We start from the raw sequence: 19,370 nt of genomic DNA on the forward strand, positions 1-19,370 counted from the left end.
CATCCACACTTGTCCAGAGCTGCTCCTCTGTCAACACCAGTTTTCTTGTGGTATGTATAGTGGATCTCTCTGCTTCCCTCTCCAAGTCTCCCTGTCTTTATGTCTTTAAACCGCTGGCTTACACAGTGCAACAGAGCAGAAAGACAAGTGGCATTCAGTAAAGAGGCGCATCAGGGGCGAGGAAAGTGTGCGTTAACCATGTGGCTGGAAGTCATGCTTTTAGACTTCCTTCCATCATGTGTAACACCAACATAATGGGTCACTGTTGTGATTGTCAATGGTGTGTGTTACCCTGTGTTGGGCTGAGTGGGTGGTAATACCTTTGTGTCACCACCATGCACCATTACATATGGCCCTGTGTGGCTCAGTGAGGACAGCATGGCACAGATGCAGCAGGGCGTGAGTCCTGCAAGTTGATAAGAATCAGATGTTGGAAAGTTAAGATATCGCCTTACAGTAACAGATTAGCTTATGCTTTTCTTTCTTTCACTAAATAAGACGTTTTAAAATATAATGAAATTAAACGATTGAAACAATCAATAAACCAAGGATATTCTGCAGTCAAGAAAATTATCCATTTAATTGACTGTATGTATATTTATAATAATTTGAGCTACAGTACGTCACTATTGAAAGGAGAAACAAAAACAGTCTTACTCTTACAATATCAAGTTGGATAGGAGCAATAAAACACCCTCTCAGTCTAAAGGCATTACACACAGGGTGTTTTGCTGCTACAGCCTTACTTGGTCTGGTATGAGTACTAGCTTAAGGTGGCTATTGTTAGCACACTTTTGACTGATATTGCTATAACGTACATTTCCTTTTGCTGAACAGTGACACTAGATTGTAGAATTTATGTTTAGATAATAAATAATATTTTTGATAACGGAATATTTAGCCAAAAAAAAGGCCATAACTAATTAAGTCGGGTATGTGTTTTGATTTATTTAGTGTGACTGCATCTTTGGAACTTTCTTATTGATGCTCTGTAATCTTTTACATTATATAAGTATATTTGCTGACAAACCCTTAATGTTGTCAACTGATTACATTTTGAAGAGTACTTTTAACATTGTGAAAGGTGCGCATAACATATGTTCACACTAATACACTAATTTTCACAGGTCATTGCTACTGTAACCAATAGCCTGCAGTCAATTTGTGAATGAAAGGAGGATGTTTTTGTATGCAATAGAGAATGTCCAACTGATTCACTCTGTCACACCCTTAGCTGATGACGCCAGTGAGAGGCTCAAAGACAGAGGACAGGATTTTTCTCGCCCATGACGCTGATGACCTCAGCTGTGACTTCAACCTCACAGACCATTCATGTCGTTGACCGCAGTCAGTGGGCTTTTCCGCTCATCAGAGTGAACCCACACACATTGATACAGTGTTTTTACAGCTCACTCTGAGGTCTGTCTTGTAAACAGCTTCTTTTGTTTCCATCAGACAAAAAAGAAGACATATTAGAGTCACAATTGGTAGTTTAACATCCCTGGTCACTGCTTCCTGTCGATCTCTGAGCAGCATGGTAAGGGCATTCACTGGTCCAGGGAAAGGACATTTCACAGGGATAGATTTCTGTGGTTGGTGAAAATGCTGTGGCAGGCAGTGGAGGAGTGGATCTGAGCACAGACGGGCCTCTTTTTACTGAGCTGCATGTGGCCTAGCACTCCCCAATCCATCACAAAAACATAAGCTTTGACAGTCAAGAGTAGGACAAAGTGAAAAAAATGTAAGCACCTATGATGTAAAATGTAAAGGATATGTTGATTAGAATGTATTTAAGACGAATCCAAGTTCAGAGCTGCAAGTGTATTTTAAACCCATATTCATTTTGGGAAATTAGTGATTTCTTATTTCTTAAAAGGCCATATGAAACATCAGATCATTTTTAAACTAACACTAATTGCTCTTTAATCATACACAGAACAAGAGACGAGGGAAGACTCAAACGCCTTTCACATTGAAAACTGTGATTATGAGCTAACTGCCACTTAGCGGTGGTTTTGGATTTCTTTCAGGATTTCTGTTAAGTTGGTTGGTAGTACACTGAAACTGCTATTAAAGAGCTTTGGTATAAATATTTCTTTTCTGCCAAAGGACACAAGCATTGATCTTAACCATAATACTTTGAGGTCAGTCTTATGACAAAATGCCACGATGAAGGCTCACAGATAGAGCTTGTGTGTTATGAGAGGAAGTGTCTCCTGACAGAAGCTGATGATAGCCGTCTCCAGGAGTCTCCGTCCTTATCTGCATTATCAGGACGCTCTATACGCACCACTGACGCATCCTGGTAATGACGCCAGAAGCCCCGAGGGTCAAACTGAGGTGCAGCGAACACAGCAGGTCTTTGTTAGGCTGCTGTTTTTCTCCCTGTTGGACACGTGGAGTGAAACCTTCCTCAATGCCAACCAAAAGGCAAGGCCCCAAAGTTATCATCAGACTCCATGCTACAGCTGAAACCAAATAGGATTTTTCTTTTGTATAAAGGTTTTTTTTTTCTCTGCAGGAAATTGAAAGTCTGTTTGACAGCTGCAATAGACATTTAAAGGAAATAGAGTTTGGCTTTAAGAATATTCTTAAGGCCAAATGCTCTTGTTCTAGTTATCCAAAGCGCATTTTGACATGCAGAGCTTGCTACTGGATTGCAGAACCTTTTTTCCGAGGGCGTGACAGCGTTAGCGGAGTGTTTCACATGTCAAAATGGCTATAATGCCAAGTTTATTTCTGATTTGTTGACACGCGTGGCACTGGCTATCATAGTCACAGCAAATGTGGTCCAGTACTACAAAAACACTTCCAAAAGCTTTTTTTTACAGAATTGCAACTGGTGTTTCTCTTAATTTAGCAGCCAAACATTTCACAATGAAAGCTATCTCGGGTTTTGTCTGTAAAATGCTTTCTATGTGGAACAGCAGCAGGAGGAAATGTTGTATTTGCATAAGCAGTAATTTAACAGAGCTGTCATTGTGGGCAGGTGAACAGTAAACTGTGAGGCCTGATATGAAATAAACTTAATAGCTAAATCTGCTAGTAACAATAAAAACTACCATAAAGAAAAGTAATTACAAAATAACAAATACATGGAAAGGCTATTGCTAAATATATAGAATAAATAGTATCAAAACAGGTTTGATTTTGTGAGAATCTTAGGAGCAATATGCCAGTATATTAAGAATTCGTTGTATGAGGGCGGCTTCTGGCAGTAGTAGTAACGTACGTTTAGTTGGGGTAGTGCTTATACTGTAGCTGTAGTTTTCAGTGCTACATCTTGTTGACCCATCAGCTCATCTACTGTCATGCTCAGAGAGGCGTGGAGAATGTCCATGTGGTACTCATGCAGTAATGCTACACTGGAGAACGGAGTAGCATCATCATGTGATTATCTGGAAGTTTAATCATGTCTCATTGTGTGTTTGTTGAAAAACATCATGCTTGGCTGCAATGTCTTCCTTATTTGGCAGCTCAGTCTGCTAACAAGTTTACATTATATCGCTAAGGATGTCCAAGAGGAATGGGAATTCAACTCCATGTTAGATGAGAGGTAGAGATGAGAAGAGAGAGCCAATTAAAGAGAAAGGACTTATGTTGAATTTTGGTTCACATTGGTGCTAATAAGTATATTGTTGGCTTGGTTAAAAGGGCTGTGATCACTGCTATCACCTCAGAGAAGCAACACCTTAAAGCAGCTTGGAGACATCAAATAGTTTTATTCAATCTTTACACACGCACGCACGCACGCACACAGCTAAAAGACCGACATTGTGGCTTAAAAATTATCATAATAAAGATATTATGGCAGTAACATGAATCTTCTTTTAAAATAATGTAATATTTGACTCTCAAAGAACTGTTTATTGTGGGCAAAATGGAAATGTTTAAGAATTGTTGTTCTTTTTTATAAAATCACCTCATCATGTTTTTCATTTTTGTAAAGCACTTTGAATTGCCTTGTGTTGAAGGGTGCTATATAAATAAACTTTCCTTACCAGTACTAGTGAATTGGTACACCCCTAGATCACATGAATACACATAGAAACAGAGATGTTAAAGTGTGACCTCCCTATGATACAAATCCCAGGATGCAGTGCGCTATGACGTTAACAGAGGCAGAGAGTTTGGCTCCGACCAGAGTTGACACGGCTGTGTTTGCTTTACTCTACAGCTGTGTTTAAACACTCACACATACAGAAAGAGAGAGGGAAACATAACTGATAAGGCCTCTGTCTCCAGTGTGTCTGTGGGGACTTCACTGTGTCGGGATTTTCTGTCACCACAGCGCAGGCACACACCACCACACAGTTATCACAATCCCAGGCAAAGAGGTCATTATATCAAGATCACATTAAACATAGTTTGAAGTGGTCTGTGGCACTTTGAATATGCCTTTGCACATTATATAGACTTTCACTGCTCAAGTTATTTCCGTTAAAGTGATTTCTGCCCTTATTTTGTCTACTTAAAGGAGAACAGAGTACACGGCTCGATGCAAGTTTTCTTTAATCAAATGTTTTCATGTCAGCAGCTAACAGAGTTTATTGAGAGATGGAGAGGTGGTGATGGAGATGCATACTATAACCACATACAATCAGACTTTTATATCAAAGTCACAATGACCTTTCTTTCTATTTGTTTCCTTGTATATTCAGTCGTGTAATAAGGAAGTGCCAAAATTGCCACATTCAGTTAACACACAGGAATGTATATTTATGGTATTCTGTTTTCTGACTTACTGGCAAATCAACAACACACATTTCTCGTGTGTCTAACAAACAAATGGCACATTTGCAATACATCTGATTGACTTATAAGCATGCTGTAAGAGTGTGTATTCAAGAGTGGGAAAGAGTTTGTGAGCTTATTAAAGGTTGGTTGTCATTGCTGATTAACATTACTGACTGTAATATGAACTTGTCATTAACTGCTGTCCTTTCTGCTGAAGATGAGTACATTTTACAATGAAAGATTCACAATAGAAAATTGGAAAGTGTAATCTAACTTTCTGACACAGTTAACCCAGTGTTTCACATTTGCATCCCGTGGACCGTGTGAACCACCATGAGCTTCCTGCTTCTCTGCAGACCCTGTGATATCAGACACAAACGCCTGCTGAAACACATGAAGGATGGAAAACATTGAGTTCAAGGAAGAGGGTCTTCCCTCATACTGGTGCTTGGCCAGTCAGACTCGCTGTAGGCCAGAAGCCTGCACAGGATTTTATGTTTATCTGGGACAGAGGCCATGTTTCACTATTCCATACTCTACTCTGAGCCAAGAAGAGCCTGGTGGTGTCCGCCTCACAACTGACATGGAGCCTCCTTTGGCTAGAAAAAAACAATTTTACCAAACAACTTTAACAAGTAAAAACAAAATGCTGGTGATGTAACATTGACACATTAAGCTGACAGGGAGGGAGAGGGCTGGTTACAGTGGGAACTTCTTTGATAAGTATTTGGTGATTTTTCAGACACTTAATACAAAATAAATCCATGTTATGTATTTAGCCAATCATATTGATCTGAAACAATATTATTATCTTTCACTTTTCATGTGTTGTCCATTTCAAAGCAGTGGCATATCAAGTGGGACATTTACTGTGCTGACCCCACAATACAAATATGAAGATGAAAGGCTAAAATAAAAATACAAGCTACAAAAACAGAGTAGTGTAGGCCTAGAGCCGATTAATGGGAGTTGGAGGCGGCCTATTAAGTATGGAACTCCACACTTTATTTTCCATTAGGTTTACAAAGGAAAGAATAACTTGCTACATGCTACTGTCAAGCTAGAATGACAACAACAACAACAACAACAACAACAACAACAACAACAACAACAACGACAAGGTACACTCACTAACAGGTCTGTGGTGCAACACACTAAATACCACGGTAAATTATGTCCCGTAATGTTCCACCACAGTAGGCTATTTTATTTCAAAAGCCCACTGTGAAACCAGGCTGGTTGTAGTTCACATATTGACTTTTATTCGCTAAGCAAACAGTAGCAGCATGTTATATCATTTTTTATACTAATTTTGATAGAGCAACATTTGAAAATGCCCCAAATGTGGAGATGGGTCTGTCTGCAGACCGCAGCAAGGAGGCGTTTCCTATAGGGGCGTTTCCTATAGGGGCGTTTCCTAACTTTTTTTATCCAGCTGCTTTTATAAATCCTCGCAGAAGAAGTCATTGTTCTAGTGATGGGAATTCCGGCTCTTCTTGCTGAGCCGGATCATTTGGCTCACCAAGAAGAGCCGGCTCTTTCGGCTCCCAAAGGGCTCTTCAGTTTACCACATATTATACCTTTTAATTAAATCAAATGTAGCCCTGTTTTGACTAATGATTTATATGTGTACACATATATCACTTAAATTATTCAAGACATCCTTTGTACTAAAGTATTCAAAAGTAAAAATTACATGTTTAATATAAATTATTTGCTGTGGCCAATTGTTTTCATTGCATTTACAGACCCGTGTAACTCTCTGATACCACCCAATTAATGCATTGACTTGCTTGTAGAACCACGCTACACAAAACAGATGGCAACACCTATAAAAACTATTTAAAAAAAGGGGCTACTGTATCAACCTATATAAAGTATATAAATATAGTTTTTCTCCCTGCAGGAGAGGGGAGCGTGCTTTGAGATCAACTGCTAGGCTGCAGCGGGGAGAAGAGCGGGACAAGAAGTAATGGGTCAGAAACCCTCCTTTTTACGCAGCGGTCCAGACATAGGGCATTAGGGCAGAGATATCTTTCAAGGTTTGACATAATGAATTGTGCTACTTTTAAAGCAAGCAACGATGTTTTCAAATCTGTAATCAAAAACACTATAGAAGCAGTTCCTGCCGTTGTTACGTTAGTTCAAACAGTAACAACGGACTACTTTTCTTAGCGGATGCATGTCAATTTAAATCAATACATAAACTATTTTTTAAATCAATAAAATCTTTTTCTAAATCCATAAAAGCATTTCAATTATTATTGGGAGTCATGTCGTTACTTTGTTGAGAATGTGGCCATGTGTAATAAGCGGGATAATGTCCACATTGCACATTGCATAATGTGCCTTCATGCCGATCTAGATCCCTCCGCAAAAACAAAACAAAAAACGTCTCGTTCGCGGGCGAGAGCCGGCTCCCGTCGTTCACTATAGGAAACGCCCCTATAGGAAACGCCTCCTTGCTGCGGTCTGCAGACAGACTCTATTGCAAATGTGCCTAAACAGTCCCGCTATCAATTAGAGGCGTGGTCATTATGGTGATTCTCATCATGACAGGTGTGCGAAAAAGCCTGGTAACGGCCGTCACATATCTAAGGGAAGATGTAAGAAACACCCTTTTTTCATTTAATGGTGCATGTGTTTTGTACCTGACGATATTGTTAGAATCGACTAGGTGACTTTAGAGGAATATTCATCTCGCGAGTGAATTAGAAGTGCCACACACCATGATATCGAGCTATGTGAAGCGTGTTAAAAAAGGTAAGACTAGCATACTGAATTGTTTTTATTTGCGGGGATTGCTTTGCTACAGGAAACTGCCACTAACTGCACGTTTCCCAGAATTGCCACCATACATAATGTCAGATACATGCGGTAAAAGTGTGTGCGTTGTTAGCAGGTGTCCGGAGTGTCAGTTAAGAGAGAGTCAAATAATATGTTATGACTCTAGCATGTCATGTGTTCATGCTAACGTGCAGTGGTGTAAAGTAACTAAGTACATTTACTCAAGTACTGTACTTCGATACCATTTTGTGGTACTTTTACTTGAGTATTTCAATTATGTGCTACTTTGTACTTCTACCCCACTGCTATTCAGAGGTAAATCGTGCACATTTACTCTACTGCATTTATTGTATGCCTTTTAGTTACTTGCGGAGTTGGATTAATGATATTACATTTCATCAACACTTAAATAAGACTTTAGTGGCCCAATCTGCAAAATGTGTACTTTTACTTTTGGTACTTTAAGTATATTCTGATGCCATTACTTTCGTACTTTTACTTAAGTAAGATTTTCAATATTAAGGACAATTACTTGTAACAGTGTTCCTACATGTTGGTAGTTCTACTGTTACTTAAGTACATCATCTGAGTACTTCTTCTTCCTCTGCTAACATTGCATCTTTTCGTAGCGTGGTATAAATATCAGTGTTGACGCTGACTGCTTCTCATCTTCAGCTATATTGCTTTTTTCCTACAACACAGACATCTTTTGCTTCGACCAAATACAACTGACCTTCTTTCGCTTATGTTTTTTCCACAACCTTTTGATGAAGGCAACAAGGTCCTGGTGCGGTTTTGAGTTTCTGCCACAGTGTTTTTATCCAGATTCAGAATACTTTATTCTCCATTAAATGTACATATAATGGAAATGGACCATTAGGTTTCAGTCATGGTGTGTATGTGTGTTGGAGGAGAGAATGTAATGAACAAGCTGTTATTGAGGATGGTCAGAGCCGACAGAATAAAGGATTTTATGGCGTATCAAGGACTTTCTTTCTGCTCCAAAATGGGTTCATAATCTCTATAGGCCTACTGCCAGTGCCAACACTGAATAAAAAATCAGTAGCTGCTAGGGGTGTAACGGTTCACAAACATTTCGGTTCGGTACTACCTCGGTTTTTAGGTCACGGTTCGGTTCGGTACGTTTTCGGTACAGCAGAAAATTATCACAAAACATAACATATTTTTTTTAAAATTATTATTCAACTGTGAATAATGTATTCACTCAAATAAATACAAAATATAATAAAACAAACATTAAGGTGCAGCATTTTGATTAACTGAAATAATCTGTATTTGAACTTTACTGTACTAGTAGGCCTACTCACAAAACATAAACTATTAGTTTTGGGTTTTTAATTATTATTAAACTGTGAATATTCACTCAAATAAATATAAAATATAATAAAAATAAACATTAAGGTGCAGCTTTTCGATTAACTGAAATCATCTGTATTTGAACTGTACTACCTAAGAAGCCAGTTTGACATTAGGACTTGCTTGTCATTGTATTTTCATGTTTTTTTAAAGAAAAATGTACTTGTCCACATTGCTTGCCGAAAGGGCAGATCTGCTGGCACTAGCAACGTCTCCTGCTGTGGAGAACACCCTCTCGCTAGGGACAGAGGTAGCAGACACAGCCAGGTAGCGCTTTGCTAACATGGCAACGTAAGGATATTTGCCGTTTGTAATAGCTTTGGCTCGGTCTGATGTTTTTGCGAGTGGTGGAGGCTTAAATGCTAGCGGGAGTTGGGTTTGCACTTCAGTCTTTTGGTACCGGTGATATTCACGTTCAGGTGATGCCTTTTCAAATGAGTGTGCAAGCTTGATGTATTGCCAGCCGCGTAACCAATTGTAGTTGAACAATGCCGACAAACAGCTTTGGTTCGGTCCACCTGTCTTTGTCCGTCATCCTTGTACGTAACTGCGAAACCAAAATGTTCCCAAACCGGAGACTTCAATGATGCTGGAGGATTTTCGAGCTCAACTTTATCTGCGTTCGCCATTTCGACAGTTCCTCAAATCACTGACTACATTTGAACGCATCCCTCTGACCAGCTCGTCCAATGAAATGACTTGTTTACTCTATGACGCGTTGAACACAATGGGAACAAATTAATCTGAATGCTGCGACGCAGCACCTGAGATTACTTCCAAGAAGTTGTTCACGTTCTCAATTTTTTACGTTTAACGTTATATTCGTTCGGTACACTTCGGTACACACGTGTACCGAACCGAAGGGCCCGTACCGAATAATTTCGGTACGTGTACCGTTACACCCCTAGTAGCTGCTTTGTTTCAATAAAGGTTATTTGAAGTGTGTTTGCCTCAGGGCCTCATGATTTGTTTCGAATGCTAATCACAAGATACCTTAATAATAAGATTTTTTTCTCCCGATCCCCGATCTTTTTAAAATCACGTGATCGGCTCCGATCCCCGATCACGTGATCGGATCGGGACATCTCTAGCTGCAATTTAAGGCAGCATGTTTACGAGCTAATGTAGTCTCATGTCGTCTAATCCCAAATGTTCTGTGTTTTCCAGCGCTGAAGCGGTCGTTTGAGGTGGAGGAGACAGAGTCCTCCACAAACCCTTCGCCCCTGACTCGTCGGAACACCAATCCTCTCCGCTCGTCCGCCTCCTCCACATCCAGCCAGCGGAGCTACGACCAGAGCTTCCGTAGCACTGAATACTCCTCTCCCCGATCCTCCCCCTCTGAGACCACCAATCCACGTTCTCCAAAGACCGGCATGAGGCGCATGGAGCTATCAGGGGGTCGTAACCCTGACACAGCCTCATCCCGCCGCACAGAAATGTCCATTGAGGTCTCCTCTAAGCAGATTGACAACTCGCCCAGTGCCGGCATCGCCCGCTTTGGCCTCAAGCGGCCTGAGGTCAGTCTCAGCAATCGGAGTACACTCCTGGACAGCTCCTCCAACTCCACCTCCACAAACAGGCGGGCTGAGATCAGCATGACACGGCAGCACGAGCCCCCCGCCCCTCCGAAGAGGACGGACTCCCAGATGTCCTCTGCCCCAATCTCGAGGATCCCCGAGCCCCCTCAGAGAAGAGTGGAGCTCCAGTCCCCAGTCACCAGCCCAGTGGAGGCAGCCTCCAGGAAGCCAGCGATGCCCATCTTCAGACAGTCAGACGGTTTGGTGCCCAGCAGTGCAGTGGAGAACAACAACAACCACCCGCCTCCTGCTCCTAGTGCCCCCCTGCCCTCACTGACAGAGCCCCGGGTGGAGACGGTGGAGACGTTGGAGACTGTGGAGACGGTGGAAACGGTGGAGAAGGTGGAGAGGGTGCAGTCTCCAGTCCCAGAGCCTCCAACGGCCCGACCAACAGAAAGTGAGTAGCTGCTCGGTTCAGCATAATTTCTAAACAAACTGTCGTGTATAAAACTGTTTAAAATGGCGTTGAAGGGAGCTGCTCTGCTCTAGACGGCATTCCAGACAGTTTAACCAAACCTACATCTACTGTCCTTACTTTTGATTGTCACTCACACCGTCTCGTTGAGTCACTTAAGGATGCAGGGTCATGTTTGCAAGCACACACTTTTCCCTTTCTAAAACCATCATTTAGCTACATCAACACTCCACACTATAATTAAGTATGACAGGCATTTCAACCTTTTTACCCAACTTTATATCTAATCAAGATGCCAACCATAAAAAGCACAAGCATGTGTCCTTGTGAGCATGTCAGTCTAGACTACGTGCGAATGTAGGTCAGAGCGGGTGATGATGAGAAACCCAGGGCAGCTCCCAGTACAGCACTTAAAAGCTTCTACAGTCAGGCAGCTGAATAACCCTGCTTACTTGAACTTGAATTAACCACTATATAAAATCCCGGTCAATTCAGATAATCTCATGTAGATGCTTGCAGTTCAAAGCATGTGTGTGTGGTTTGATTATAAACTATTTGCTGGGCAGAGTGGGTCAATCCTGCATGTTTGTCTAGAGTCAAGGCATTACCTTAGATGACCTCTGACTTGGTATTGATTTTCCTTTTCCAGAGAAAGCTGTTCTTAGTCATTATTGTCCCCCATACCCCTACTTTTTTAATAACACCACTATTCTTCGCTCTGGAGCAACATCTTGGTGATCAAATTTATAGCTGAATTTCCATGAATTTTGTTGGATATTCCTCGTCCTCAGTGGATGAAACTTGATATATATATTAAAGTTATTCCATCTCTGTTCTTTTAGTGCCACCCTCTGGACAAACACAGCATTTTTATCTGAATTATTGGCATGGTCTTTTAACCAAAATTGTCAGTATGTTTATTTCATCTGCTTCTTTGTTACTGTGGGGTGTAATTAATTGCAACCTCTAGGGCTCTTAGCAGGCCTCTAAGATAGTCTTGTTTTCCTTTTTGGTTTAGGAGAACTCAATGTGCAAAGCTGGGAATTACGGAGCATAGGTTATGTGTCAGTGTCATCAGCATGCTTAATCTTTTCAGTGTGTTCAATTACAAGTAGGCTTTAAAAGTGTTCTGAGTTTGGATTTGGTTCTGTTATGGTTGAAAAATGTGTGTTTACTTGTGCTGATGTGTATGCAGTGGTTTTATGCCGTTTCATTCTCCAACTTTTCCTATTAGAAGGGCTCGTCTTTGTACGATGCATTGCTGTGTGTGTGTAGTGCTGTTATCTGAAGACAGCTGTGCTCATGGGTTGCTCCCACTTGTGTAGTATCCAGGCGTAGGCGGCTGGGAGGTGATACATTCCAAATCTGGAGGTCATAAAACTTTCAACATAAAAATAGAAAGCCTCCAATTTTCGACTCTGTGTTGCTCTCTATCCAGTATCCACTGTGCTTCCTTCGCAGACAGCTAGGGATTTACTTTCATTTCTGCCTTTTACTGAGGATATTTCTCTCCTATATTTTTCTCAATTACCATCATGTTGGTGAACCATTCAGCACATATGCATACTAAATATCTGATGTGTGGCCTTGTGTCAGTAGAGAGGAAAATAAGCGAGGAACACTGATAACATGAAGTCTCAACTTCTGCCAAATCTGGCTCAGATTCCCACCTTCCAACTCAGCTGTGCACATGCAGGGAGGGTGAGGGCTGCTAGAAAGAAGCTTTGGTAGAAACGCAGAGCAGATAAGAGGGAGGGAAAGACTGAGAGGAGGTTCAGCGGGCAGAAAGAAAGAGGAAGAACATTCGAGAGAAAGACATACAGCGTGCATTAAAGAGAGTTTGAGTTTTGAGTCTGCAGGGAGAAAAACAAAACGAGAGAAGCCCTCTTTAACCTCCAGCCTTTGGGAGTAAAACCTAACCGACAGACCACACAGCTCTGACGACTTGCCCAAAACTACAATTGACTTTCCATTTCCTCAACAAGTACACACGACACAGATTCAGGCCAAACACGTTTTTTTAATAGCTTTGCATATTTAAAAAAGGAAAACTGAATGTTTTCAGGTGAAGCATCTGTTGTTTACTTTCCTTGCTTGTATCAGCTCTGTATCCGGTGGGATCCTAGCAGTGTGTTTTTGTTCTGTCCCATTTGGCCCATTGCACTGTGGCTTGAGGGCTCATTATCAAAAGTAATTGGGATCTACCTGCCTCCTGGCGCTCTGTGCTATTTGTGTGTGGGTGTGATCATGTGCAATACAATTATTCAGTGTATAACTGAAAGTATACATATGTACATTCTTCCCTACACAAGGTTAAAAAGGGTTGTTTTTTGTAGCAGCTGTTGTAAAGTACAAGGTGCTCTAATGACAGCTCTGTCTCACTGATTTTAGTTTTTTTTTGTGGCTATAATGGGGAGCAGCTGTATCAGTCTTGGTGTGCTTCAACAGAATGTGATCCCCATGTGTACAGACTCACTGACACAAATAATTCATTCTGCACATTTCTCAATTTAGCTTCCTGTCCCATCCCTTCCCTTTTTTTTTTTTACTTTGACTGCTATGACACATAACATAGCATGTAGCATGTTGCTAAATCTATTGTGTACATCCTAAACATCAAGAACATAGAGCACATAATGTATCTTTAAGTTTTCCAAAGTTCTTCAGTGTTTTTTGGAATTTAAAAACCCGTATAACTTTCTGAAAGTTTCTGAACGTTTTGTTTCATATTTGATCTTGTCACGGCTGCCTGTAGCCGACACTACACATCAGAGGTTGCGCTAGACTTTTTCGCTGCCCGTCATTTTGACGGACAGGATCGTAACATTTCCGTCAAAATCCATTATTACCCATCGGTCTGTACACAACTGACGGGGGGGGCGGAAGAGCACGCTCGTGAACTGTCAACGGGGGGGGGGGGGGGGATTAGTGCCGGTGTTATGCACGGCATAGTTAGGTCTGGAAACGACATAAGGGCATAACACCGGAGCCCTGCTGCGGGGAAACGTTGGCTCTGTTCTGAGTTTGTTCTAATCCGTCAAAATGACGGACTGCTTTCAGATTTTTCCGTCATTGTCAAAAGAATTCCGTCATAGACGGAATATATTCGGTTAACGCGGCCTCTGCTACACATACAGCTCCATGTAGACCTATCAACAGACATAAACAACCATTCTTTAGATGGCTGAATCATTTACGTTCAATTATAACTTACTTCATCTGATTTCCTGTTATCTTGGGATTATTCTATTTGTTAAACAGAGCAAATATTTAAACGCAGTTAAATCCATTTTCATATCGCCCCTAATATTGACTTACTTTGCCTTGATTACGAAAGGGAGATTTCTTTTCACTGGCACAACACAGCACTTCCAGACCAGAATGTCAACATAATCCATTGCCATGCCAACATCCACCCACTTCCTCTAATTACTGACACTGAAACCGGTTTGATCTCAGGAAGTAAGTTAAGAAATCCCCTGTGTAACTGGTCTAAAAAATAATACTAAGCACCTTGTTTTAAGAATATACACATCTTGGCCAAATTAACTTCAATGCTATCAGCTTAGCTATCAGCGTATTTAGTTTTACACGGCACACGATGCCACACGTACACACAAAGAAACGATAACAACATATTTATCCACAGAAAAAAAACAAGCACTCTGCACATTAATACTTCAGTTTTTCTCGATTTTGTTTGTATTGTATACCATTTTTAAAAGTTTCTTTTAAGTTCTGAACTGTTGGTCGGATAAAAGAAGTTTGAAAATGTTAACAAAGGATAATAAAGTTATTTATTGTGTTTTTAGATTTCCCATGATTTTAAAATAACGGTTAGTTGCATCGCTAACTCTTGTGTTTTTAACTTGTACATATATTAACTGAGGTACCTGTGTTCATCATTTGAACTGTAAGCATTACTGAAAACTAGGGATGTCCCGATCACCTTTTTTTGCTCCCGATCCGATTCCGATCATTTGATTTTGACAATCTGCCGATACCGATTTTTCCCAATCCGATCTTTATGCAATGCATTAAGAGAAAAAAAAAGGTAACAGATAACGGCTGGTCATCCAACGCGATGAATTCAGCTATCTTGGCTGTTATTGTGTTGGCCTTTTCACTGTTCTGGGGCAGTTTCTCTTTCCTTTTAAAAGTCTCTGAAAGTGTTGGTTGTTTCAGTGCCGTTACCTGAGTGGCCGCTGTGTACTCGCCGTGTTGTTGTTGGTGTTTGTTTCTCAGGTAGCGTATTAGATTGGTCGTGTTGAACGTAGCTCTGTTCTTTCCACCACGCGGAACCTCTGCCTTGCAAACATTGCATCTGGCTGCTACACTGCCTTCGCTTTCAATTTTATAATACTTCCAAACTCCTGACATTTTCTCTGTCCCGACTCCTGAGTCACCAGCTGAACGTAGCCTCTCGTTAGCTTCCTGCTACTATTAGACACTGCGCCCACTCTGTTGCCAGATTTCAGAGAAATAAGCAACCAGGTCTATGAAAACAAGCCCAAAGAAAGCAACACATACATGATGTTGTGTAATTTTAAACCAAAACTAAGTCCTCAGGATGACTTTAAGACGTGAACATGGTCATTTTTGTTTTGTAACATTAAATTAAATTTTTTTTAAAAAAGATTTTTTTCTCCCCATCCCCGATTTTTGGAAAATCACGTGATCGGCTCCGATCCCCGATCACGTGATCGGATCGGGACATCTCTACTGAAAACCAGATGTGTTTCAGTTCAGTACATTTCTAAGAATACTCCTAGAGTAAACTGAAAGGTAAACATCTTAAATATGAAGTTTACATTTGATGTTTACAAATGCAGGATGACTTTTTTTCTGGCAGGAAAAATATGTTTTCTGCATTGTTCCTCACACTGACCTGGTTATTGAACACATGTAGGGAAAATGATAAGAATAGATGATTATATGTCAGCATTTATTTTAGATCCTTTTCTTCCAATCAAACAGCAGTGCCCGTTTGTGATTAACAATTGGCTCCGGACTCCATGGCTCTTGAAAGGAACCTTTGATTATTATTTATTTTAAGCTGAGTCTGCAACAGTTTTTAGCAATGACTCATTATCTTCTGATCTGTTGGGTCTTGTGCTGGCCTGCTGAGTGCTATCCTAATTTCAGCGCATTAACACAGTATTCATCTCTTCCACTCAAACATAAAGGCCTTTTGATAGGCCTGCCTTGGACTTTGCAGAAACAAGCACTTGTGCATGTCACAATGGATGCTAAATGTCTTTCTGATAAATCCTTAAGCTGTGTGTGGGTTTGTGTTTTGTACGAGACTCGGCTGGGTTTAAAGGTAACCTATCATGCAAAATGCACTTTTGTACGTCTTTCTATACATGAATATGTGTCCCCGGTGTTCCAGGGAACTCGCCAAGTGTCAGAAAACACAACCCTCTCTCTTTTCCTCCATACCCAAATCTCTAAAAACGGGACTACAACTTCTTATTATACATCCATGATCTCAAAGCACGATCCCCTGTCCTGCAGGGGCGTGGTCAGCTGCAGCTCACAGAATCAGCCCCTGCAAAAACAGGGCTGGAAATAGCAAATAGAGCGAAATGAGGCATGGCTAAAATGCAGGATCTGTTTGGTGAAACTATATTTATATACTTTTATATAAGTATGGCCCTACAATATATTGTTCAAATATAGCATGGTAGGTCACCTTTTAAAATAAAAAAAAAAAAAAAAAAATCAAACTTGTGCTAATCCAGTTTCCTTAAATTCTAAAATAAAAACACTGACATTGGTCTTACTGATACATTTTAGTTTAATAAAATAACACCATTTTGAAACGTACAGAAGATGTTAACTTATTACTTCCTCATACATTATACATAAATGAAACACACAATCGGAACAATCTAAATGCTCTTTATGTCTATCAAACACAGGATTAATAATCAGTGAATCATTTCTATTAGATCATACATGCTGGAACATGACCTCGTTGAATGAAAGCAGCTTTGAGCTTTATAAAAACGCCAGAGCAGTGCATTATCATTTGCAATAAAAGTAGAGTCTCTTGGACTACATCCAATTTACCGGTTTTTCAAGGCGTAGGCGCGGTGAACTGGGGATGTTCAGACTCATACACAACATTAAGCCAAACTTTGAAACATTGTTTTGACTCCTTCATGACAAGCTTGTTGTTACCAATGCGTTCCTCAGGTTTTTGTCTAGTTTCATACGATACCAGGACCTCTGGCACTGGACTTTTGAGAGGTTAACCTGCTTGTATTATGATCCATAACTTTTAACGCTGTAATCATATACATTTTCTACTTATTTATTCTTTGTCTTTCTTTCTAAGAGGTCATATTTGCCTTTTTTTGTGTATTGGGAATTTCTGATTTTCTAAAAAACTACAAGGCAAACAAAAATAATGCGTATCCTCATACCCATCAATGGATCTGTTGTCTGACAGATTACAATTGAATAAACACACACAATTTATGACATCACAGAAAGTATACAAGAAATGAAATGTATTCATGTCAGTGACGGCTGTCCTTTGCAGACCGTACAGTCTTTCACCGATCTGTTTCCCTTATCAATCAGTGCTGCTTAAATTCTCTTCATCCGTCTCACACACAGGAGGAATCCTCAGTGAATCATAGCTATTACATTATACATGCTGGAGCAAAACTGAAGCCTGCAGCTTCATGACTGCACCAAAGCAGTGCATTATTAAAAAAACAACAAAAGCCAATATGCACATTTCAAATAGAAGAAGAAGCCCTACTGTTATTCAGAACCTGTCATTTTTAATAAAGGTAACTTTGAAGCTCAAAAGATCGAGGATTTAAAGTATTTTGCCTTTAAGCCTTTATCTCAAATATAAACTAACACCACTCACAAAAAAGGTTATATAGTACAAATTACAATCAAACACAGAAGTAAAACCAAGCATAAAACAGAAGAACCCCTGGACATGTGAGTGTTTCCTTCTTCCCAATCAACTTTTGCTTTATATGGCAATTTCTCTCATTTCAATTTATCTCCTTGCTGCAGAAATTGCCAAAATAAAAAGACCAATTAACAGAGCAACAACGATCATGCAGCACTTCACAAAAGCTGCACACCAATCAGTTTGTCTGTTATCTGGTGTGTAGGCGCTTTGTTGTCTGACTTGCGGTGTGTAGTTGGATTGTGGGGTAAAGAGGTGCCTTTCCCCGAGCACAATATACAGCAGCAGGCCAAGGCAAGCAAGGTGACCCCATGTGTTTCTGATTTGTGCATCATCAGCGCTGCTTCCAAAGCGGTTTCTGAGATACGACAGTGGCTGTTGGTTTGGTCCCACAGAAAACTCTCTGATCTCTCTCAGGAGGTTCGTGGTGATGCTGTAGGTATGAGCTGGATCATATTCCGCATTATTTGGAATATGCTGTGTGATATATACGTGTTCTATCCTCCGAAAAACTTGCCATCCAGTATTTTGCTCCCTGACACGAACTATGATCCTGTCCCTGTTTTCTCCTTCATACTGCCTCGAAGGACGGACGACATAAGGTGGAAGTTGCATGGATTGGTCTTGATTGAGACTGCCAATCGTGTAGTACCTGTATTGATTTCCCCGAGGCAGTGTGTCCAGCAGCCCCTCAAAGTTGCCATAATGATGTGAGCCATAAGCTCTACTGTTTGGGTCAAAGGTCAGATTTATTACATTGTTATCGTCAATAGTAACTGTGTTGGCAAACCAGTGGAGCAGCAGAAGACTGTGCTTGGGCACAGATTGGCCGAAGTTGATTTTCTTCAAATCACTGATTGAATTCAGCTCTCTCTGTACAGCTGACACAGAGGTCAGGGCGAGGAGCAGAGCTACACAGCACCAAGTGACTCCTCCTGATATCTTCATCATCCTGGGACCTGACTCTCAATTAAGATTTCCAAAGTCCTTTTGTGAGGTAGAAATAGAATACAGAAAGTTTATAAAAACAGATTCATTTAATCTATTGATGTGTTTTCACTTAATGATACAAAAATGTATTGATGGTATTACAATGTTTTAAGAATTAAAAGACATTTTGGTCTCAAAACGACCTCTTGGTGAAAAGCAAAAAGTGTGATTTCCTTGCCCTGCAGGAGTGTCACTCTTCAACTCCGTCGGCATTAAATAGGCCCGTAGTAATTGGTATACAACATTGTTTTTATATCATCTTTTTTTCTATAGTAGACGGCACACATAAATCTAAACATTTGAAATAATTTCATTGTAAATGTTAAACATTTGTATTTACTTGCCAAATCATGGAATCAGTTGTATATTTTCTGAGCCCTATATACTGTATAGGTTACTTTTCATTATTCATTCAAAAATACTTCTAAAAAAATATTGAACCTAAAGTGAGAGACATTTTGACGAGCACCACCATATAATCCTCAATTAAAAAAAAAAGTACAATACATTGTTTGATAATAATATTTTAGAAGTAAATAAAAACATT

The 19,370-nt window shown here is 40.3% G+C and overlaps 1 protein-coding gene across 7 annotated transcripts in view; it reads left to right on the forward strand.

The window, feature by feature from the left end:
* The window catches only part of LOC117451529 (septin-9-like), a 117,942-nt gene that overhangs the window by 28,597 nt on the left and 69,975 nt on the right, over positions 1-19,370 (forward strand). For 5 of the 7 annotated variants that reach the window (XM_034089865.2, XM_034089871.2, XM_034089868.2 and 2 more), the window contains one exon: positions 10,069-10,875. In XM_034089865.2, coding sequence (XP_033945756.1) covers positions 10,069-10,875 — 807 coding nt within the window. Of the gene's footprint in view, positions 1-6,689; positions 6,714-7,347; positions 7,501-10,068; positions 10,876-19,370 lie in introns of those variants that run through there. The other 2 variants (XM_034089870.2, XM_034089867.2) reach the window with 2 other exon arrangements.

This window comes from Pseudochaenichthys georgianus, chromosome 8, assembly GCF_902827115.2.
Source record: "Pseudochaenichthys georgianus chromosome 8, fPseGeo1.2, whole genome shotgun sequence".
In the NCBI taxonomy this organism is placed as follows: domain Eukaryota; kingdom Metazoa; phylum Chordata; class Actinopteri; order Perciformes; family Channichthyidae; genus Pseudochaenichthys; species Pseudochaenichthys georgianus.